The sequence below is a fragment of the Labeo rohita genome, chromosome 19 (genome assembly GCF_022985175.1).
Source record: "Labeo rohita strain BAU-BD-2019 chromosome 19, IGBB_LRoh.1.0, whole genome shotgun sequence".
Lineage (NCBI taxonomy): Eukaryota > Metazoa > Chordata > Actinopteri > Cypriniformes > Cyprinidae > Labeo > Labeo rohita.
The window spans coordinates 10,809,280-10,834,740 of record NC_066887.1 but is presented as its reverse complement, the minus strand read 5'-3'; the positions used below and the strand labels follow the sequence as shown (position 1 = coordinate 10,834,740).

Below are 25,461 nucleotides of genomic sequence, written 5' to 3'. Positions count from 1 at the left end.
GTCATGTAAACTTTTAATTTTCCATAGTGTTCATCTTGTTGAAAGACCTGCAAGATAAAATCATTTAAATAAATTAAAATCAACATTTCATGTTATGTCATAAGTGGAGATTATGTGCAGTCATTATTGCAAAATAAACAAAATTGTGGGATTATTTCAGGCAACCAGCGTTTAAATATGGATCAAACAAAGCATAAATGAATAACAGAATGGAAAGAGTGACAAACAAAAGCATTCATGTGTTTACTGGGATGCTTAACCACATAATGCCCAGAGGAGCACTGAGAAGCCAAGGCCTGGGAATATTCTGTCCACTTTCTCACCAGGTTTTGTACATCTGCATACTGACAACTCCAAGCCGAGTTGTCATAGACCTCCACTGTTTAAAAGAATCCATTGTGTGTTCAAGATTCTTTAGTGTGGGCCGTAATTAAACTCTCCAAAATCTTTGTACATTTTTCCAGGCTTTTATTTTTAGGTCTGAGAAGAAAAACGGACATAAAAACAATGATTGGTATCTTTCCTTGTACTTTTTTGTTGTGCAAATGGAGCAAAGTCCAGGAATTTCAGGACATTTGGCCTCTCAGCGTGTCTTTTAAATAGAGTAGGAAAAAAAGAGAGAGACCAAACATCATGCCTGGACCAGTGCCTGTGTCTGAACAGAGCGAACAGAATGAAAGGATAATAAATAAGCCTATTTGACCTCTCTCAAAGACCATAACATTCAGCAAAGAATGACAGGGGAGAAGGAAAACGACAAACAAACAATAAATACGCATTGTTAATAATATCTCTGCAATAGCATCAAGGTTGAATGTGTCTGTACAGTTCCAGCTTTTCTGTCTGTAGTAAACAGTGATTTTAGCCATATCTTTCTGATTGTCTGATGTTATGAAAAGGGTGAGGTTATGAAGTTCTTTTGTCTCCTGCCTTCAAGCAGTGGTTTCTTGTCACAGCCACATTGCTGTGAGTCATTGGTTTGGCTCTGTAGGCATATACAGCCTCAGACGCAGAGCATCCAGCCAGATGTGCTCCTCCAACCTGGAAGTGGTCGGATGGCTTAAAATCTTGCTTGCACATGCTTGTGAACATGGAATTTGTTCCCAATTTGGTTTGCAGATCATTATCCTATTACACTTTTGGCCAAATGTATTTATTTTGCTGTAGCTTGCATTGAAATATATCCCTCTTTGGTGAAGAGTATCAGTTATTGGAAACTTTAAGTATCACGAAAGTTGAACAGTTGGAATATTTTACTCCTTTCTTACAAAGGTAAAAACGATTTTGTCCTCCAACAGTATCTCCTTGGACCAGAAGAAGGATTATTTTGTCTGTTTAAAAACATATGCATATTATTATAATATCTTCTCAGCAATCAAAATGCCATTATCTATTAGCAAATAGAATTAGTTTTTTGGATAAAACCTTACCTGCAGGCTTATTGACTAGCATAAGATAACCTTCACATCCTCTTTTTCCCAGACATGTCCTGGGTGGTTTATCTAATTTGCCTAAAATGTCGAGGTTTTGGGTTTGTTTTCCTATTGATACACTCTATACGGTCCTCTTACATGTATACGTTTTAGCATTGTTTCTGTAGTTTCCACCTTCTTGCATGCCACGATTGGTTGATTATGTACAATGCCTGCACTCTATTGGTCAAACTACTTTTCAATTAATAGAGATGACACACAGAATGCTGGTCTAGTGTTACATCATCTAACCTGAGCATTCCAATATTCAAATATTTTGAGTTTCTTTACACGCAGGCACAGAACACACATGCTAGTTAGCAGTTGGCTGTAGTCTGTGCGGTGTGTTCAAGCTCAGCTTTTTGGTCCAGACACCGCTGACGCCAGGCAACAACACCATCTGCTTTTGTCGCTGCTATTTCTTCTGAAGTTTTGTGTATTCCGGGTTTTACTTGTATGCTAAGGGTAGGGACGCTCCAAGCTAACAGCAAAGAACACAGAAAAATAGGGGTTTAAAATTTTACCTTTTGAGGTACAAAAGCTTGTCGCAGTACCCTCAAAAGGACATATTTGTACCTTTTTTTACCCCTAATATGTACATAGTAGTACCTTAGAGTAGTAATACGTACCCTTAAGGTACTAATATGTACCAATTATGGGTAAGAAAGGTACCAAGATGTCCTTTTAAGGGGACTGCTACAGCGACAAGCTGTTGTACCTCAAAAGGTAAAAGTTTAAACCCCTATTTTCCTAAGGAAAGCCGACTGTGGCATTGCCTCATTTCGCTCTGTGTCAATTCAAAAATACTTTCACTAGAACACACCAGACAGACTATAGCCATTGGCCAACTAACATGTACGCTCTGTGCTTGCTTGAGAGAACATAACTCTTCCATACCAGCAGGTGGCAGTAGTCTGTATTTAGCATTCAAACAGCTAGAACTTTGGATATACAAAACAAGTATGACTTAACAAACATTACTGATGGAGCTGCAAATGGCACTGGCATTATCAGCCCTTGGTTGTCTTCTTGTGGGAATGGCTAGAATGACAACAGTTGTCTGTTTGTTCTGTCTTTACTCTGTAATTGGTTTGCTTTTGTCAGTGTCGTTTTTTTCTTGTGTGCTCATTCACTAAGCTGAATAGCCAATTGAGATCTCTTTCTCGTCAATTAGCTCCACCACCGATTCGATGTACAGCATCAGTCGAAAAACAGCTAACGGCGTCCGACTAGAGCCAATGATGTGGAACACACCTAAAAAATTTAAAGGGGTGCTATTATGCTTTTTCACTTTTTGAATTTTAGTGAGTGTGTGGTGTGTATCTTTGGGCATAAAAAAGATCTACAAAGTTACAAATCTCAAAGTCCACTCCAAAGGGAGATATTTCATTTTTAAAAAATCTCTTTTCAAGAACTACAGCGATAATATCATGTATTGGCAATCTCGCAGGCTGACGATAGGACCCAGCACTACTAGCGTATTATTTACTCACCCTCCATGCATCCTAGGTGTATATGACTTCCTTCTTTCAGACGAATGCAATCAGAGTTATATTAAAAATTATCCTGGCACTCCCAAGCTTTAAAACGGGTGTTTCTCTTCATCAGTCCAAACCAAGTCCAAAAATGTGCATCCATCTATAATAAAAAGTGCCTCACATGGCTCTGGGGGTCAATAAAGGCCCCCTGTAGTGAATCGATGCATTTTTGTAAGAAAAATATCCATATTTAAAATGTAAGAATCACTTTAATCTAGCTTGCACTAACAGTTGTACACGGAACTTGCTTTGACAAGAGGGGTGTGGCAGTACTGAAATACCTGTTCGCCAATCGCAACGCAGTGAGACAGCTAACCAATCACAACACATTTCATTTTTCGGAAGGCGGGCCTTTATCAAACCCAGAACTAATCAAGCTATTAGTACCAGGCTGTGAGAAATGTATTGTAATAATGTAAATTATGAGAAAAATAATGTATTCACCAAGCATGAAAGTATGTTCAAGTACACCCCCAAAACAAAATCAAGACTTTGTAAAAGAGCATAATAGGACCCCTTTAAAGCTGACAGATGCTCAAAAACCACCCGACATTGCCCAATAAACGACATCGACTTGGTGTGTCCTAGGCTTAGGCTGGCAGGCTAACTGGCTAGCATTGTGCAAAACTAGTCAGCTATCTTGTTAGCTTACAAGCTAACTTAAAAACAACAAACTTAAACATGGAAGGACCCTTGCTGTTTATGGAGAGTCAGAAAGCTCTTGGATTTTTATCAAAAATATCTTAATTTGTGTTCTGAAGAAGAATGAAGGTCTTACGGGTTTGGAACAACATGAGGGTGAGCAATTAATGACATAATTTTCATTTTTGGGTGAACCATCCTTTTAATAAGGATGGGTTATTCATGCTGGACTGTTTGGGAAACAGTCTGCAGACATGATTTGACCAGCCACTGGAAGACTGGTGAACTAATTGAGTGCTAGTATTAAAGTGTTAAATCTGTGATGCTCCGGGAGCTTGGCACATCAGTGCCTTGTTACAGACAGAGGCATGAAGGCACGGAAGCCTCTAAATCAAAGTGTTCATCACAGGCCAGAATGTCTAATTGAAACACTCCATGCGTTTCATTTTGGAGCTCTGGCTTGATGAAGGAGATAAAAAAAAAAAATGGGGACATTTGCCAAGATGTACTTTCTCCATGATTCTTGTGACAGAGTAATGAGTGTGCACTGAAACTATGTGAGTCTCATTAGGGCTAAAGCTGTGGTACTAGAGCACCCGTCTGGGGCCTGCTGGGGTTTGGCTGGACCGCATATGCGCAACAAAAGTTCACAGTGTATTAGTGTTCTGTGTCTGTATCTTTGCTATAGTTAAGTTATGTCTTAAATTAATAGTTTACCCAAAAATGTAAATTCTGTCACAGAATCACAGCTTTCTTTTTTCAGTGGAATTACAGAAAAGTTGGAGCTGCTTCAGCCTTTGGTCACTGTATTATTTTGCTATGGAAAGGAGGAGCATGAACATTCTTCGAAGTATCTATTTTTGTGTTTCACAAAAAGAATTATGCAACAATATAATTAATATGTCATTGTTACTGTACAGCTTGGATAATGCGTGAATTGTGTTTGTGTGTTGTGACCTCTGCTCATATGTGATTGGTTTGTGCAATTGTATGTATTTGCAATTGTGTCACTGGCTGTGTGGCTCGGTGGTACAGAAGGAAATCCAGTCTGCAGAGGACAAAGACAGGGAGAGAGGGATAATACAATGCTGGGAGAGGAGGGCTTAACCCAGTGGACAGGCGGGATTTCCTGGCTGTTGCCTCAGCTCCCATCCATGGGAGTGGTGGGAGATTTACGGAAAGCACCTGTGTAAAGGGGGCTTGTTTTTGAGTTGTTATATTGCTTATACGCTACAGGGATTTAAAGAGAAAATTACAGTAGAGACTAAGTACCTAATAGAACTTTTATGGTTTAAAGAACGTATTTTGACTCTTGTTGTTGTGATAAGCTACAGCTGTTGGCTGTTTTATATTTAATGAATTACTGTTATATGTGAACCTCATATTTCTTCAAAGCATTTACATGAATTGAGCTGTAAAGCTGTCTAAAATCTTGTTTACAGAATTTTTCAGGTCAGTGAACTCTTGGATCTGCACTACCAGTATAGTTCTGTGGGTGGAATTTGCTCTATGTAAATAAAATGCTTTGCGTCACATCTCTTACAACCTTGTGAAATTTACCTGGTTTACTGGATGAGCCGAACACATGGGTGTTTCTAACATTTCATCAGTACTGTGGCACAGGCCCAACAGCAATGAAGTCTGCCCGTATTTTATTTATTCTGCCCATAGTTTTAGATATAAATGGATATAAATCACCTTTACCTGCAGTACAGAATCTTTCACAAGCTGCGCATGCAATAAAAAGCTGCTTCGTTGTTGAACATTTGCAAGTTTTGTTGGTAAATATCTACCTTATGGTGCTCTTTTTTGTTTTCTGTGTAATAAAATATTTTTTGTGTGAAAAACCACTGCAAATGGTCCAGTGCGTGAGTGAACTCTCCTAAAGAATTGTGAATGGCGAATAGTGAATCACAAACAATTTCAGGCCTTTTTGTAAACTTGTTTGACCAAGTGGATCAAAAGAGTGATTAATTTGCAATCTGCCGTCACTTTAGATTCTAAATAGCTGATAGAAAAAAAAACATGACTTTATTGAATTTTATTATCAGAAAAAAATAATAAAAATAATAAAAAGGGTCTTTTAATAAACTTTTAATAAAGGGATAGTTCACCCTAAAATGAAAATTCTGTCATTAATTACTCACCCTCATGTCATTCCATAAGACCTTCGTTCACCTTCAGAACACATAAGGTATTTTTGATGAAATCTGACACAGGACGTAGAAAGTTAATCTCTCTTAGTTCATTGTCTGTATATTTTGGTTCAAATAAGCAAGGCTGTGCAAACAAATTCAAGTCATCCTCTGTCGAAATTGTCAGACATGTTTACGAAGACTGTTTTATACCATACGTCGTCTTCTGCTTGTAAACAGGGCATAGCGCATATGGGTTCTATTTCAGAACACTGGCTCCTGCGTTAGCAGCGCCACATGCATACTTTGTAATGCTCTCATGAACGCACGTCAAAGACTGACACAGAAGAGAAGAAGTTGTTCAATAAAGTCGTTATTTTTTTCTTTACGCACAAAAAGTATTTTCATAGCTGTTTTATAGGGTCAGAAAGCTCTGGGATTTCATTAAAAATATCTTAATTTGTGTTCTGAAGGTGAACGAAAGTCTTATAGGTTTGGAATGTCATGAGGGTGAGTAATTAATAACAGAATTTTTGGGTTAACTGTCCCTTTAAGTTAAGTTCTGCACCAAGTTTCAAAGTTTGACAGCTTTAAAAGGGGTCCTATTATGCTTTTTCACTTTTTGAATTTTAGTCAGTGTGTGATGTGTATGTTTGGGCATAAAAAAAGATCTACAAAGTTCCAAATCTCGAAGTCCACTCCAACACCTGGTGGCCACGTCAGAGCCGTAACGTGCCACAGACGTGTACAGTTTGTGGTAAGAGATGTCTTCATCATACAGTATAGATAGCTTCACTTGTAACATGAGTGTTTTTTTAAATGCATAAGCTTGTGCTAGGCTAGGCTAATCAGTGATGATGTTCTTTGATAATGTTAATGTTCTTTTCTCATTTTCTATAGCTGCTTTTTGAATAACTAAGGAAATGTAAGCATTATAATTAGTAATTTACAATGTTTTTATTCAATTGTTGTCATGTTAAATACAAATTAGATCATATTAAAAACATTAGGCTGCTTTTAGCCTTATACTGCAGCTGGTTTCGGGCAATGAAACTAAGTACACTCTTACAAATAAAGGCGCTTTAAAAGGTTCTTTACAGTGATGCCATAGAAGAACCATTTTTGGTTCCATAAAGAACCATTCAGTCAAAAGTTCTTTAAAGAACCATCTCTTTCTTACTTTTTTATAATCTGAAGAACCTTCTTTCACCACAAAGAACCTTTTGTGAAACAGAAAGGTTCTGTAGATGTTAAAGGTTTTTTATGGAACCATTTAGACAAAAAAGGTTCTTCTGTGGCATTGTGAAGCACCTTTATTTTTAACAGTGTATGTAAATAATTAAATAAATTAGCTTGATAATATCATGTATCGGGGATCTCGCAGGCTGACCATAGGACCCAGCACTACTGTATAGCGTCAACTATACCTTAATATATCCTTAACTGTAACAGAGCAGACGCAATTTGCTGCTTTGACAAGGGGTGTGGCAGTACTGAAACACCGCCTAAGCTGTTCGCCAATCACAACGCACTGGGACAGCTAACCAATCACAACACATGTAGTTTTTCAGAAGGCGGGCCTTCATCAAACCCGGAACTAATCGAGCCATTTGTGCCAGGCTGGGGAGAAAGATATTGTAATAAAAAAATAATGCGTTTTTCGAACCACCAAGCATGAGAGCATGTTCTAGTACACCACCAAAACGAAATCAAGACTTGAGCATAAGGTAAGGCAACTTTACAGCCTGAGAAGACACTGAAAAAGGAGAATAACTGAAGGCCTTTAAAAATTCATAACAACCACAAATGCTGGCTTTCTGGCAGAGAGCATAAACCAACTGTGTAATACCTGTTAGGATATTTATCACAGATGGTTCATGGTTGATGATTACCACAGCCAGAGCAGGAACCTGAGGGTGGTGTTTAATATCTCAACACAGTCTCACTCACAATTTGTAACTATTTTACATTTTGGCAAATTGGAGGCTAATTTGTATGAAATCATACTTTTTCGTATCTTGCAGATTGTATAAATTAATACAAAAGCAGCACCTCATTAAATAGTTTTCCCATGAGGTCAGGTTGAGTAGCTCGACCTTCAGTCTCCACTGATGGATTCAAGACGGAAGCAAGTGTCTTCTCTGGCATTGAGCTGCACTGTATGTAGCAACAAATGCTACTACATTATCTCCTGTATGACGAATTGCTTGTGCTTTGCTGATTTGTAAATCACTTTGGTTAAATCTAAAAATAAATGTTTTTCATAAGCAATTTTTTGGAAACCTTGAGAAAGGCTTGATTTATCTAGTTGGGAATGAGGAAACGTTCCATTTTCCCAATGCAAACCAGTGATCAAAGAATCTGGCATGGTTGAGTTTCTTCTAGTGGTAAATGTTTGTGTATAGTAGTACTCAAAATATACCCACAGACTGAGCTCCATACTTTCACAACAAAACACTGAGGCTTTTGTGAAGGCAAGAGAATGACTGTTTTCTTCATAGTTGCTATAGCAACATTTAAACATTTCAATGTGTTCATAGGGACTGAGTTTAAGTCTGACTCACAGTAACCCCACCCAATGCCCCACAAGTCCTCTCTCTCACTCTCTTGTACAATACAGAGGTGGCTGACAGAACGTCCGTGTCATTTTTTAACCTTGTTTTAAGCGACACATGAACTCTGTGGTCCTGCAATGGTTAATGATCATGTCTGACTGCAATTTGTGGTTGGATTAATAAAAATTGTGTTGCATGTACTGTATCTTCACTCCGTGACCCTAGAAAACAGATCCAGATTGTGATCCCTAGATAGTGCTGATTTACTGGATCATAACTGGTCCAGCCCAGTGCGAGGAAGGAGGCCAGGGCCCGAGGTTCTCCATCTGTGCTTTTCAAAGCAAAAAGAAAGTCAAACACGCTCTGAGAATAAGCAGTCATGTGTTTACAGAGCATATTGAGTCGTCCTGGGTACATTTCCTGACACACACGTCTCCCTTATCTCTGTTTACAGTCACTAAATTTTCCTGCAAATGGCCATGGCGTGGTGGAAAATACATCGACAACACATTAAACATAGTTCATGAAGGGCTGGAGCAGACAACAAAGATTTATGTCTTTGCAGAGGCTGAAATAATGCTGTCATTTTAGAGACATGCATAGTTTGTTGTCTCTCAGATAGGTTTCAGATAAAAGGAACTCAGAATCAGATTGTTTGTGAGACTCTAGAGTAAACATTGACAGAATGCTTTGACACGTCTCTGAAGAATCCCACAGGACGAATCAAGAGCCCTGCCGTTTCACACTAACATACCATATGAATGAATCAGGTGGCAGAGCCACCATTCATTTATATATACACACACACAAAGGTTCTGTCTGGTCCTCGAATCTGATTGGCTGAGAGGAGTGCGATAATCTAGCGATATCAGAACTCCAACCGTATCACTCTGATTGTGGTATTTCTCACAGCGAGTGTCATGGCAGATGCCCAAATCCACTATAATTTTATAAGTAATACTGTTTTTGTGTCACAAAATGTAGTTTTAAGAGTTCTTTAGGCAACAATGTACATGGCAGAATACTGTGACTTCACAGAATACTTTAGACTTCAAATATGCGGTTTGTTAATAAGAGTCTATTTGAAAATTTGCTTTGAGGTTTTCGGACATGTGAGCTCCAATAAATATTATTCTTCACTAAATATTATTTTATATAAATACTAGTAGTATTTAATAATAGTATATAGTATTGGGAAAAGGTGTGTGTGTTCGTGAGGGTGATTTTAGTTACGTTACTTTGACATTAGATGGCAACGAGACTATTTTTGTGGTCAACAGTAAAGACTTTTATATTGAAAGAGACTGAAACAGGGTTGTAAACCAGGAAGTTATTTTTACTTTCAACAACACCTTGTAAGATGCAGCCAACAAATTTACTGAGCAACGCTGTCATCGGAAATCACCCTTAACAGATAAAAGAATAGTTCGACAAAGATAACGCTTTCCTCAGCGAACATTCAAACTAATGTTTTATTGTGAATATGAAAATTAATACTGTATCACATTCGTTTAGTCCATCTCTCTCTCATAATACTCTACATAACAGTTAGCTTTTAATACAGTAATACAGTAAGCTTGTAATGAAGCAACTCAATGTTCCTACATTCCCAGTTCTAAAGTGACGTTTTCAAATTAGTAACAGAGGCTTGGGCTCTGCTGTTAAATGTCAACTTTAGATTTGAATCTGTGGTGGAAGGAAATAGTTAGCACAAAAGAGGGTATTAAAGACACTCCGTTGTTGTTTCTTATGTATTTACACACTTGTGCCATCGAACTGTTGTATAAATGCAATATTACACTCGTAGACGTGCGATATGACTGTATATCAGCCTACAGCCTACAATTTTATTGTATTGGGCTTCATAGTCACTTTTGATCATTTTAATGCAACATTACTTAATTTAAAAAACAAATCTGAACAAAATACATATTTTTATTTGTTGTTTCTGAATAATGCACATCCTCAAACATAAGAATAGCAGGTTAATAAATTGGCTTCCTTAGTCCATAAACTACCCTTAGCATTTACAATAAACATGACACCATTAGCAACAGACAGGAAACATCATCCCAGAGGATGATGTCAAATCGGCAACGTTCACATCTCTGAGTTAGCTCACCGTCAGCCAGGCTTTAAAATGAAACCAGATGAGTCGGGTAACAGATCCCCCGCCACCATTTCCCACGGGACATGACATCACTATTAGCTCCGCTATTCTTAGCCTGCTTTCTGTGGCTTCTCTGTGCTGCGAAAGAACGAAACATAGCGAATTCACAGCAACCAAGCCCTCGAAGTTCCAGAGAAAATTCCCTAGTGGGTGAAGCACCGTCAGAGGTTAAAGAGCTACTCGGTACATTAAGGAGACAAGTCCCTGCACATACCCTCTTCTAACCGTTGCCACTGGTTACCAGACCTCATTAAGGTAGAGAGTGGCCCCAAAAGTATTTGGACTCCTGAGCCACTCTATATTGCCTATAAGATACTAAATATAAAAGTAGCATCTGCAAACAATTGGTTCTAGACAGTTTCTCACATCTAACCTTACTTTTAACCAGCTGGTCTCAAGATGATGGTGATAAAGTGGATGTATAAAGTCAGTTCCCTTAAAGTCCACACAGGTGTCCTATCGGAGCAACCCAGTTTTAGTTTAGTATCATTTTTAATGCTATTATACAGTTTATTAATATTATTTTTTTCCAAATTTAATTTTTTTGATAAGTTAAGTTAAAATACTTTTGTGTGTTTTTATCATTTTCATTGTTCCGTTTTTTTTTTAAACGTCTATATAGTTCAAATGATTTGACATAATTGTATGACAAGCTACGTTGTAAAGGTTGTAAAATGTCATGTGGTGCAACTGTCCCAAAATGGATATTTATGAATTAGTCATGATATCTCTAAAGAACATTTTTTTACATTTAAAAAATGTTTTTGAAAGTAATAATTAGGATGCGACCTTCCCATGTATTCAAAGTGGTGTTACTTTATGGTTACACCACTTGACATTTTTGAGACATTTAACTTTTCTTAAAAATGGTTCATAACGTTTTTCAAAACCATATGAAACCAACATGAAATAATCAGCACATTTCTATGAATTTGACACATTTTATTAAACAATAGGTGCGTTTCCATTACATAGAAATAAAATATGTTTTTTTTTATTTTATTTTGTTATTTCAGTTAACGTTAACATGATCCACTAGCATTTCACAACTACAAAATGTTCAGATATTTTTGTCTTCCTTCTTCTTTTTAAACAGTATATCTATTGTTTTATAATTTAAAAAACCTTTATTTAGTCTGTTTTGCTTTAAAAATGTGCTTGTCCTATCTGTCTTTACAATAAATTGCACTTTATTTGAAATTCTCCTATCTGATTTAATAGAAAAAACATATACTCATAAATGTGGCTGATCTCCAAATACGTTCATGAGCCAAAAAGAGGAAATTTTCCCATGTTTTGGCTTATTTCTTTTACTTTTAGCCTCACTCTCGCAGCTGTAGAGTCTAAATGCCTCTAAGCCTGTCAATCATGTCCGAAGACATGCTACATCTCAGGTTTCAGAGTCCATAAATCACCTGTAGCTCATAATGAACCTGTGGCATGTGCAGCGCTTGTCTGTTTTTCATATGTCGAACACTTTGGCTTCACGTCAATGCTTCGAAACCAAAGCCAGCCTCCCCATCAGGGAACAGGATGGTGTCCCTCCACCACCTCTGATTAGGATGAGATAGTAAGTTAACAAAAACTAATGAGTGCATAGGGAAGGGAAACAGGAGGAGTGGATAAAAGCGATGTCTAAGAGCGATAAGTGAAGGTAAAAAGAAGTTAAATGGTGTGTACATTGTGGTGAGAGCGTGAGAGAGAGAAAGAGAAAGACAGATAGGAGGAGGAGAGAGTCGGGGAGGGAGGGAGCCAGCCTGTCATTGTGAAATAGTTGGGTGGAATACACGTGTGAACTGCAGTTCCTCTCTGCACTGCGCTGAATGGTGACCAGGAGACAGGACAGGAGGGGGAGGACTGACCAGCATGGAGCTCCACTCACCCAAAAAGAGCTGAATAAACAGTACAAGACAGCACTGCAGCAAAGACAAGACACACACTGAGAAACGCAGACAAAAGGACGCAAGAAAGGTACCCTCTGGTGTTTTTGTGCTCTTGTGTGTGTGTAGCCACATAAAATGTGTGTTTGGGAATGTGACGACTGTTTTGAGTCATAGTTGTGTAAGTTAGTGTGATGATGTGTGAGAGTTTGAGTTTGTGAGTGCATAATTGGGGTGTGTGAGTGTGTGTTACTGCATCCAGAGATTTTGTTCCTGTCGAAATACTGCACTGTGTCCGAAAGATTGAGAAATTGAGAGAGAAATACAGAATACATGGTCAGTACCAGCAAACTGAAGTTCTTGTGGGTGAGTTGGATATAGTAGAGTTTACTTGCATATTTTCTCAGGGAGAGAGGAACTTCACTGCCTGCGTTTGCATGAGATTGTGTGTTTTTCCCTCCATACGCTGTTCTACTTTTGTTTTGTCTCTCATACCTCCAGTTCTCACACCATGACTGAGATTAGACGGCTTAGCGCGAATAAACGTTTTCAGGGAATGAGGGCTGTAGACGTTACATTTGCACGTGAATGCTGAAACGGGACTTGCAAGTACCTGATACAAAACACATGTGAGGCATCTTTGGAGAGGGAGTAATAGTAACTTTTCTCGGAATTCCCTGTTTCTATGGGTACTAAGAGAGACTTGATATAGACACAGGAGCTGAAGTGGCTGGTGAGCATTTCTTCTGTTACACAGAAGTGTGGCGTAATGGTTAAAGATCTCGGCTAGTAGCGTTCGGTCAATGATTTGTGTCTTCAACCCCAGTTTGCTCAATAGGGACTGGGCCTGTAACAAATGTAGTGCAGTTTGATTTTAATAACTTTGATTTTGGGTTAGGACTGATATTAGACCTTCAACATTATTATAAACCTGATTTTATGGGTAGGTAATAGTTAAAAGATAAGTTTTTTATATATATATTTGCTATAGCTTTGCTGCTTATTGATATTTGGAAAAAATTTCGCCCACCATGGCAGTCACATGGTGCAACCTACACACAAAAACCATAAAAACAGGATATCACATCATGGCCTTCTTGACTGTTTCAGGGTCAATAAGTCTCTTAAAATATCAAATGATTTGAAATAATTGTATGACAAAGTAAGTTAGTTCAGGTAAAATGTCATGTGGTGCAACTGTCCCGAAACAAATATTTCTAAATTAGTAATTCATGATATCTGTAAAGAATACTTTTAAAATATGAAAATGGTTTTGAAAGTAATAACTAGGATGTGTACATTCCCATGTATTTAAAGTGGTATTACTTTCAGGTTACACCACTAGACATTTATAACACATTTAAACTTTTCTTAAAAATGGCTCATAAGGTTTTTTAAAACCATATAAATCCAACATGAATATAATCAGAACATTACTATAAATTTGTTGCATGTTTTATTAAACAATAGGTGTGTTTTCAGATTTGCACAAAACTTTTGCGATATTTTATAAATGTCGATAAAAAAACTATCACGAAATTACAATGTCTTCATTAACCGAAGTTATGCGACTAAAACGTAATTTATTCCTCTCACGCTAAGTCAGGACGAACGATGTTGGTAGGTTTATGTGTATCCCAACCACTGCACTAGCCTTTATTTTTAATCGAAGGAGACCTAGGCATGTTTTGTTCACGAAGCAGCACGATTGCAGTGTGGTTGGTATAAATACAATCATTGACTGGAGTGGTCGGCTGGAGTGGAGTCTTAATACAGTGTAAGTAAGCATTAATGGCAAGGAAACCCCCCTTGTACTTAAAAGCGGCTACGTATGAGGTGTTTTTTTGAGGTTATATTACTTTAAAGAATGACTTTTACGTACACCCACTGATCTGTAAATGCGAAAAAAAGTTTCCACTGCAGTTTTTGATATATTGCCTGAAAAACACCTCTTACGGGTGTTAAAACTTTTTTGCGATATATGGGAGTTTTTGCGAAATTAGCTTGTTTCCATTGGGCATATTTTCAGTTTGCAATTTCAGTTTGCACAGTTTGAAGGGTAATGGAAATGCAGCTTATGTCATGGCACTAGCTATGTTTCCATCACCCTATTTTAATGTGCATTTTGAAGTATCACATCAGAAAAGAGTGATGGAAATGCCAAATTTCTAATAAAAATCTCTTAATATATATATATAATGCGAATAATAGAAGATGGAAATGTGTTTTCCGTGTAAATTCCTCTATGTGCATCAAAAAAGTCATGTGACTTTGCACGACGGGATGCATAACCTGACTAACCAGCAGACCAATCTTGTTGCACAGCATCTGAAATGTTGTCATGGTCATTTTTAAATGCCGAGCAATGTCTGTCATCAAAGTATTTCTATATAATTGCCTCCCAGAACTGTCTTACACACCTGCGTTCCCAAACAGCAGGCATCCACCTCCGAAAGCAATGACCGCATTTTTGTGTTTTGTCTGCTCACTCTGAGCCGGAAGTAATTTATATGAAAATTATTATATTCAGTGGCTTCTCCTATTTTTCTTGGTAATATTTAGTGCCAGTTTATCAGGAAGTGACGATTTTGTTCTCTTTGACTTGTCGGTGCTTATTCGCAAATGTTTTATGCGATATTCAAATTCTGTGCATAAGTTACATTTCGGAACTTTGGATGTGTGACACATTTTCTCACCATTGCTTTTCCTCTTTTCAGAAATGTAAATCATTTTTTTTTCTCTGTTGATGTTGAGGCAGGTGTTTTGAGTGGAATACAAGAGCAGCCAGAGATCAGTGGTCATTGGTCTCAGGATGTCCAGGAGCAGCTCTGTGGGGGATCTGGTGCCCAAAGATATTACTGAGATCCTGGCCCTACAGCAGGCCAGTAAGAAGAAACAGGGTTCATCTTTGGGCCGGGCTTTCAGCTGGTTCAAGGGTAGCAAACGCAAGAGGAGTCTCAGTAATGGGCATAGTAGGTCAGGAGGTCCATGTGGACGGTCTGCAGAGAGCACTACAGCCAAACCGATTCATGCCAGTGGTGACTCTAAAGGTAAGCAAGAACTCTTGCTTGCTTCAGTATCTATAAATGCAGTGTATGTATAACCAGTTGCGTATTTCTGGGTTTGTTTTTGAAGATTTGGATTAGTTGATGCTAATCAGAGATGCCTGATTTTGATACCATAGAAGGAAAGGTTTCAAAATGCAATACAGTTGGGTTTTAGCCACGTTCTCCGGTGCCAGGCTGTCCAAACCTTGAACATGGAATTTCTTTCTTGTATTTGAACGGTTATCACTGGGACATCACTTATTCAGGCAGGATTAGGCTACAATCACAAGGACATGTCTTCTCTGGAATGGCTTATCTGTTTTTTGTCGTTTCTTTTTGCTTTATAACTTCCTACTTTGGGTTCAACTTTTCTACTGCAAAGACAAAACAGCATTGATGTGCTTTGATGTGTCCCTATGGGTACAAAAGCTTATAAATCATACAGAATGAGTTTTTTTTTTTTTTTTTTTTTTTTTTTTTGAGAAAGTAATAATGCAGAACATTTCCTGTGATGGGTCGGTTTAAGTGTAGGGTTGGTGTAGGGCAATAGAAAATATGGTTTGTACGAAGAGAAGAGTGAAGAGTCCCTACAAGTATAGCTGACCAGACTGGTGTGTGTGTGTGTGTGTGTGTGCTTGATCTGTTTGATCAATAGGTATTGTCTTATCAACACCAAAATAGCCACCCAAAACATGCTAGAACACAGCACTCACCTAGAAACAACCTAGAAACCAACCAAAAGTTCTTAGCAATGCTCTTGCAACACCCAAGCAACAAACCACAACATGCTAGCAACACCCTACATGTAAACAAAAACTGAGAAACCACTTAGAAACATTCTATTAATCACCCAGCACTTCCTGGAAACACCCTAGCAACACCTTAGCAACTGCCCATATCTTCTTAGCAACATCCTGTCAATACTCACTAAACCACCGACAACACATTAGCAACACCCACATCTTACACATAAACAAAAACTGAGCAACCACTTAGAAACTCTCTAGCAACCACCCAGAACTTCCTGGGACACCCTAGCAACACCCTAAGAATCCATAACTTCCAAGCAATGCCCTAGCAACCTCCCATATCTTCCTAGCAACACCCTATCAACGTTCAAACAACCACCTAAGACAAGCTAGCAATGTCATAACACCGTACACTTAAGCAAAAACCTAGAAACCACTTAGAAACACTTTAGCAACCACTCAGAACTTCCTGTGAACACCCTAGCAACTGGCCATATCCTCCTAGCAACACCCTATTAACACTCACGCAACCACCCAACACAAGTTAGCAACAACCTAACACCCCACAATTAAGAAAAAAACTAAAGACCACTTAGAAACACTTTAACAAACACTCAAAACTTCCTGGGAACACCTTAGCAACTGCCCATATCTTCCTAGCAACACCCTGTCAACACTCAAGCAACTACCTAAGACAAAGTAGCAACATCCTAATACCCTACACTTAAGCAAACATAGAGATCACATTTAGAAACACTTTAGCAACACCCAGAACTTCCTAGAAACACCCTAGCAACCACCCATATCTTCCTAGCAACACCCTGTCAATCAGTGGTGGGCAGTAACGAAGTAGTTGTAATTCGTTACTGTACTTAAGTACATTTTTCAAGTATCTTTACTTTACTGGAGTAGTTTTATTTTGAGTAACTTTCACTTTTACTTCACTACATTCCAAAGCGTAAGATCGTACTTTTTACTTCACTACATTTCATAAACATATCGTTACTCCTTATAAAATATCACGTGCTCTGAGACGCACAAGCGGTGTCTGATTCATGAACAAACTGATTCTTTTCAATGAACCTGTTAAACTGATTCGCCAATCGCACCAAACGATTCATTCACGAATTGGAATGATCCGATTGCAGCTGTTCTCGAGTCGACAACTCATTGATTCAAGCGATCCGTTTAGAGCGAGACTCCAGTCAAATGAATTCACAAGTAAAAACTGGGAGATCTTGTGTGCGCGCGACCGATGCTGCGAAAAGTAAGTTACCAAGGTCGAATTTTCGTATTAATTTTTATAACTGAAAATCATATTTAGGTCAAAGCTGTCCGTTGTTTATGAATTACATCTGCTGTAAAAGGTGATCTGTTTAAGCGCACTGAAATGCTTGAATTCAGACGCATCAAAAACGAAAAATTTTAATAACAGCTTAAATAAAATAACTCATGCACATTCATATTCCTTGCTGATGTAACGTTAGCAGTTCTATTAAAATGCTAGCCCTACGTGACGTCTGTTTTTATATTGTTTAGCAACAGTATAAATGTTTATATTGTTTGGATCAGCTGGAGTAGACAGATATAATGTTTATTCAACTATACTGAAAATAAGTAAATATTGTTAGCTGATGCTAACTGTCTAGCAGGTTGCTGGTGCTAAGTTGAGATCATTTTTAGATATAAAGTCCACATATTTTTATTCAACCACCTAGATAGATTACATCCAAGGGAAAAAGAAAGGATGTGATGTTCAGATCATGGTAACTACAGTAATTATCAAAGGAAAGGAAATAATCATTATGTAAATATTTCCTTAAAATGTTCTTGCTAACTTCAGGCCTTATTGTCATGTCATATATAACTGTGACGTTATGCAAAACAAGCTTTAAAACACTTTTTTTTCTTACTGTTGAAAATATGATTGTCAAATCTGTTTTGTCTCAGGTACATTGCAGTGTAAGCTGCACATTGAATATTACTATATCACTCTCGTCAACATAGTCCATATCAACAACAAAAATTTATTTTTTGGGAAAATCCCAGGTTTTTTTAGCAGTAGGATTATAAAAAAATATGTGCTAATATAAAATTCAATTAAGTAGCCTATTTAAAATTGCAAAATTAATCTATCAGTACTTTTTTACTTAAGTACATAAAAAATCGGGTACTTTTGTACTTTCACTCGAGTAAAATTGAAAGAGGAGCACTTTTACTTTTACTGGAGTAATATATTATTATACGTATCTGTACTTTTACTCAAGTACTCAACTTGTGTACTTCGTCCACCACTGCTGTCAATGTTCAAGCAACCACCCAAGACAAGCTAGCAACATCTTAACACCCTACACTTAAGCAAACCTAGAAACCACTAAGAAACACTTTCGTAACTACCCATAACTTTCTGGGAACACCCTAGCAACCACCCATATTTTCCTAGCAACACCCTATCAACACTCAAGCAACTACCCAAGACAAGCTAGCAACATCCTAACACCCTACACTTAAGCAAAACCTAGAAACCACTAGGAAACACTTTAATAACCACCCATAACTTTCTGGGAACACCCTAGCAGCCACCCATATTTTCCTAGCAACACCCTATCAACACTCAAGCAACCACCCAAGACAAGCTAGCAACATCCTAACACCCTACAATTAAGCAAAACCTAGATATCACATTTAGAAACACTTTAGTAACACCCATACCTTCCTAGAAACACCCTAGCAACCTCCCATATCTTCCTAGCAACACCCTATCAACGTTCAAGCAACCACACAAGACAATCTAGCAACATCCTAACACCCTACACTTAAGTTAAACCTAGAAACCACCTAGAAACACTTTAGTAACCTCTCATAGCTTTGTGGGAACACCCTAGCAACCACCCATATCTTCCTAGCAACACCTTGTCAACGCTCAAGCAACCACTCAATATAAGATAGCAATATCCTAGCACCCTACATCTAAGCAAAGACCTAGAAACACTATAGCAACACCCAGAACTTTGTGGGAACACCCTAGCAACCACTCAGAACTTCCTAGTAACACCTTATCAACTCTCAAGCAACCACCAAATTTAGTAACATCTAACACCTTACACTTAAGAAAAAACCTAGAGACCCCTTAGAAACACTATAGTAACCACCCATAACTTCCTGGGAACACCCTAGCAACCACAAAAATGTAGCACCACCCTAGCAACCACCTACACTTAATGACAAACCTTGCAACCACTTAGAAACACTCTAGCCACCACCCAGAACTTCCCTGGAACAACCTATCAATGATCTAGCAATCACCTAGCAACACCATAGCAACCATCCAAAACAAGCTAGAAATACCTATAATCCACACACAAAACCCAACCACTCTAGCAACCCAAATAACACCATATCAGCTCCTTTAGAAATACACTAAAAGTTAGAGAGAGATGTGCTGTAACTAGACTCTGCATGAAGGCCTCCAGCAGGAAGACTGAGGATCTCTGCCATTTGACATCTGCTCTTAAATCCCTGTGTGGAACCTAAGATTGTAAGAACAATATTGGACACTACATCCAGCATTATATCCCCAACCTTTCTGTTAAGTTGTCTTGGGAAAGTTTTGCAAAGCCGGTCCCTGAGGTCCTCTTGGACACTGACTTTTTAAAACCTGCTGGACCACTTTCATGTAGAGGTCCAACCAGAAGAGCAGAAGACTATGTAAAACAGACTCCGATTCTGGATTTTTCTCTTCCTGCCCCCACAAGTCTCACACTCCCTCTGTTACACAGAAAAAAGCATGTCGACTTTGAGTTGCCAGAGTCCGTGAGCTAACAGACACTTGGGACTTTAGCTGGACATACACTGAGAATAACATGTCATTCAGGCTCATATTCTCTCTTCAGACTCCACATTTTATAGCATTTTCTTTTCTTTATGAGACAGAGACAAAGCCAAAGTGTGGAAAGGTCTGAGAGATGAGACACATGCTGTGTTACTGAATGATGACTGATTTATCCGAAACGCTTTGTAATATTACATCCCTTTTCTTTGCCACAAGCTCATTTTTTTAATCTGGTTTCACAGTCTCCAACCCTGAAAAAGTACATTTTATACTTTTTTTTAAAACTGCTGCGACAGAGCAAGTACCAAGACTCACTACTGCCAGTACATCCACAGACAGCATGTAGAAATACTACTGCTGCACATATAACATATGAAATAACCCCCATATATAGCATACATGAAATCACCCTGTAGCAGACCTATACAGGTGGAGCTGGGGAGGTGGAGGGTTTTTGAAGCACGCTGCAACTGCTACAGCAAGCACTAGCTAAGTATTTAAATGTTGAGCAGCAAGGTCACTGGCTGATGATACGAAAAGAAACCAATCAGCTTTGGCATGTGAATAATGATGGCAGAACCTATGATATTTAGGTCTATATACAGCGGAGGTTCTCCTTTAATGTAAGTCTTTGGGATTTAGGACATGCTGCTTCTTGTGGGCCCTTCCCCAAACAAATCAGTCGGGCTGTCCTGATTCAGGACATTTCTGGGCTTAGGGGCTCAACAGTGCAGCACTAACTCCTTGCGTCACCCCTGTTTGACTGAGCTCAGCCTCTGTCTACCCTCCTCCCTCCAGCCAGAGGGCTCTATCAGGTCCGGAAGCTTTTTGTGGGGTGAGATCACTGTGCATGGGATTCCCTCTGAAGCAAAACAGACACAGTAAACATTGATCCTTTATCACATGAGTGAGGAGAGTTAGTTTAACCCAAGTCAAAGCTGTGGACATGTAAACTCTCTTAAAACATAAATGTATTATAGTTTACTTTTATATCAAATGCAATTAGCTAACTTGAAAGTGCTTTTATGACCCACTTAAAGGGATAGTTCACCCATAAATTAAAATTCATTTTTTTTAGAATTACAATTCTTTATTCTGTTGAGAAAAGAAGGTATTTTGAAGAATGTTGGTAACCAAACAGTTAACGGTAGCCTTTGACTTGATTATAGTGGGAATAAGAAAAAAGTGAAGAAGAAGGCTGAACTGGTCATCCTTATTGCAGAGGCCAGACATCTGTTAACGATGATCTCGCATGCCAACATAGAATGATGACTTGTGGTCAAACAGAGGAGGGTTAAATGAAATATGAGCTTCCTGTAATAGCTCTGAAATAAAGAACATGTGAATGTTTAATGGCGTTTGGAGACACTGATATACATCCCAACGCACGTCACAGAAACACAAAAGAGCGGAGTGACAAAAGACAGTAATTTAATGTTCCAAGCGCGTCCCTGCCCAGAAGACGGTTAAAGAGCACGTGAGGTCAGAATGGGAAGCTGTGATAGACATTAGGGTTAAAACTGTGTAAAAAGTCTTGCAGAGTACAGGAATATGATTAAATGTTTTCAAGAGAAGTATATTTTGTGTTGCTGAGAACATCGTAAAGATAAATAGGCCTTTACACCACCAAATTCCACAGAAAACTCTACAGATTTCCACAGAATTTAAACATCAGTCATTCAAGTTTAACACATTCATGGTCATTTAATAAATATATTTGCCTATTAAAAAGTTCTCAGCAGTACTTGATTCTGATTGGCCAGTCTTAGCATTTTGCAATCAGATATTTTTATATAATGACCACTAAATAAACTCTTGAAATACATTACAATTAAAAAAATACAAAGTACAGTTGTAAATCACTTTGAAATATTACTTTGCCTTATTATTTTCTAAATTAGTAACAGCATCCTGTAAGTGGGATCCTAAGCAGTATTTTGACTCACAAAATCAATCTAGGGTGCTGGAATTCTGAAAATATTATTAAATATTCATGTGCTGAGGTGTAACCGCTTCTCTGCTTCGTGTCATGGCCGCATTACTAACTCAGGTGTGCATTAATAATCAATAATGAATTAGTTTGGAGTCAGTTATTCTTACCAAAAAGAGTCTAGTACTGTCAGCAACGTTCAACACATTTTACAACATATAAAGCCACACTTTCACAGGTTTATCCTCTTTAAACATTTTTTTGAATGTTTTTGAAAGAAGTATCTTTTTCACAAAGGATTTGTTTCATTATGTACATTAAAAATCAGTAATATTTTAAAATTCTGTTACTTTTTTTCTATTTTAGTATATTTTAAAATTAAATTTTATTCCTATGATTGCAAAGCTGCCAGTTGTACTACTTAATACTTTTGCGTAAATATATATATATTTTTTTTCATGATTCTCTGATGAATTTTATCTTCAATAGAAATCTTTTGTTTGTCTTCACTGTCACTTTTTGTCAATTTAACGCATCCTTGCTGAATAAAAATAACAATTTCTCTAAAGGAGACCTATTATGCCCCTTTTTACAATATGTAATATAAGTCTCAGGTGCCCCCAGAATGTGTCTTTGAAGTTTCAGCTCAAAATACCCCACAGATCATTTATTATATCAATTTATTATATCAGTTATATCAATTTGAATGGAAGCAGAAACACACATTTCTGTGCATGTTTCTTTAAATGCAAATGAGCTGCTGCTCCCCTCCCCCCTTTTCCAGAATAGTGCTGTGCCTTTACAGCTCATAACTCAGATACTCTGCTAAAATACATGTTTGGTTTTGATTATCACGTCTGTCGTGATTAAATCATGCATTTTAAAGCCATGAACTTCTGATACAGAGTTTTCTGAGCGCACACATTTGAAACACATGCTTTGAAAATGTCAACTCTGTGGGTGGAAACATCCAGATGGAGGGGTGGTAATATTATAAGATCCCCTTGCCACGTCATGGGGAGCACAATCTGACATGCTTGTTTTTTTCACATGCTTGCAGAAAAAGGCTTACTGAAACAAAATTACTGGGTTGTTTTTTTCATGATTTCTGGGTTGGTAGGTGCACCGGGGACACAGAATACAGCACTTGAATACAGGAAAAGTCAGATTTTCATATGTCACCTTTATAAACCTGCAAACTTTTGAACCATAGCGTATATTCATTGACTTTTCATTCTATATAGTAACTCTGTCAAATAGATTTTCCATGCATCCTTCGCCTACAAGTCCCAATCAGCCAAGTCGTCTCATGTGTCTCAGTGTTTGTGGTTTTCATTATGTAACTCACAGTAACGGATACACCTGTTGACAGGTTCGTTTCACCGTTTACTCCAACAAAAACTTGCACTCCCTCACCCTCTTCCAGCTTGTGTACAACCAGGCAGTTCACTGACAGCTTATGAACAGCCTCTCACTAAGGTCTTCATTTCCATAAGAAAGCATTAAAACTTTTTCTTATTACCACAAACCTGTCAGGGAGACTACGGCACATTTCTCTCACACCTCTTTCAAAGATAAAGTCAAGATAAAACAAAGTCGCTAATCCCTTTGCTGCAAGTTTTTACATAGCTTCAATACAGTATCCAAGTGCTGAACTTTTTAGCTGGACTGTTTAATGTCGGCTGTGGCCGTGATGTTGCTGTAATGAAACAAGGACACTCTGACAGCATTAATGGATGAAACTGCAGTTTAGAGCTCCAGAGAGAAAGTACAGGAATGAGGAGAGTATAAAAGAAGCTGCCAAGGTCAGGAACAAGTTCTCTGACCTCAGTCTGGGTCGTGATGGTTACACCCAGCTGTCCGACAAACACACACAAGCTCAACAAGGGGTGCTGACACACCTACACTTTGCTGCTGTGAAACCAGATAACAGTATAGGGACATTTCCTGTTGTAATGGCAGCCGGCCAGTGACCTCTTGACCTCTATATCTCTTTGTTTAGATCTATTAATACAATTGGAGATGGAATAATCCAGTCACTATGTCTATCAGTGTATGTTTGTGCAGCAGTACAAAGAAGTGTTACGTCAGTAACATGGGTGGAACTTGATATTATTTATCTTGATGTATCTAATTTTTAGAGGTTCAAGCGTGTAGTGCTTAAACTCTGTTGTAATTGTTAGAATGGCCAAGGATCAGCAATCTCTGTGTAAAACTGATCGTGCAGACCTAACCGTAAGTCAGAGACTTGAAACGTGACCAAGGCTCACCCCAATCGGCCTGACGGGGGCGCTACAGCGATCAAAAGTACGAAATTGCTAATAACTCCTAAACCGCCAGTCGCAGGCTCAAGTGTCTTATGTCAGAAAGATTCTCTGCAAAGTGATTATCAATAATTATCAAAAAAGTTGAACTTTTGGCTCACCGTTGCAAAGGGATGCCAAAACATTCCAAAGGGGCAGGGCCACTTTTAGTAAAATGCCTATAACTCCTGAACAGAATGAGATATTTTTGCTAAATTTAGAACAATTATGTAAGAGCTCAATCTGAGGTAACAGAACAAAAATCACAGAGCATAGCCACTTGGTGGCGCTGTGAGAGGGAAAAAAAACGTAAAAATGGCTATACCATTTGTCCGATCAACATAAAAATTGACCAAAGTACCACAAGTGTCTATAAGGACATTTGTGTATCCCAAAAAACAAGGTCGCTATTGGCAATGAAGTTTGAGCACCTATTAGACAAGGTTAACAGAGGCTGACCTGAACAAAACTTGGTGGGCTTTTTTGACTCATGGCTCCAAAGGTTTGTGAGAAATTTGAAAGAAATCGGCCACTGGGGGGTGATATTGCTTTTTTCAAGGGTGTAAATAATTGTACATTGTGCAGTTTTTTGCACATACACGTGATATTTGTATCATATGATAGTACTCCTCATTCCGGACAACTTTGCCTCTAGAACCACTGTTGTCAATCAAATCGTTTGTTAAATGTTAGAAAAGATGTAAAAAAGCTCATTTTGCGAACTAGTCCTAGATTTTTCATCCAACCTGGAAAAATAACACTGTAGTACAATTCTCTAGACTCTCTAGGTCAATAATTATCAAAAAAAAATGTTGAAATTTACCCTTTGGGTGGCTATAACGGGCTAGTTTAGAAAAGACTCCTGTCCAAATTTACCCAGAATCCTATAAAGCCTAAAGGAAAACTCAAAACTTCACGAAACCTGGTGAGCACATGCGACAGGTGATTCTAAACAAGCATGCAAAGTTTTAAAATGATCGGACCACAGCTGGTGCTTAACCCTTTAACTGTCACCATCCCCTCTGTGGAAGTTTACTTCACTATGTTATAAATAAATCCTAATCTAATCATGACAAACTATACATCGTTGGAAAGGTCTAAGGTCTCCTAAATAGATATGTTTTTTGTGTTACAAATTATGTAGGAAAAGTAATAGATTAATATATATCTACATCATAACATGAGTTCTGACCTTTGTCACAAAAGAC

The 25,461-nt window shown here is 38.1% G+C and overlaps 1 protein-coding gene across 4 annotated transcripts in view; it reads left to right on the top strand.

Moving 5' to 3' along the window:
- The first annotated feature begins 12,274 nt into the window (after positions 1–12,274).
- The window catches only part of kiaa1522 (KIAA1522 ortholog), a 60,771-nt gene continuing 47,584 nt past the window's right edge, over positions 12,275–25,461 (top strand). The window contains exons 1-2 of one of the 4 annotated variants that reach the window (XM_051136798.1): positions 12,275–12,483; positions 15,147–15,442. In XM_051136798.1, the coding sequence (XP_050992755.1) occupies positions 15,205–15,442 (238 nt within the window). In that variant the 5' untranslated portion in view covers positions 12,275–12,483; positions 15,147–15,204. Of the gene's footprint in view, positions 12,484–12,536; positions 12,759–15,146; positions 15,443–25,461 lie in introns of those variants that run through there. The other 3 variants (XM_051136796.1, XM_051136795.1, XM_051136797.1) reach the window with 3 other exon arrangements.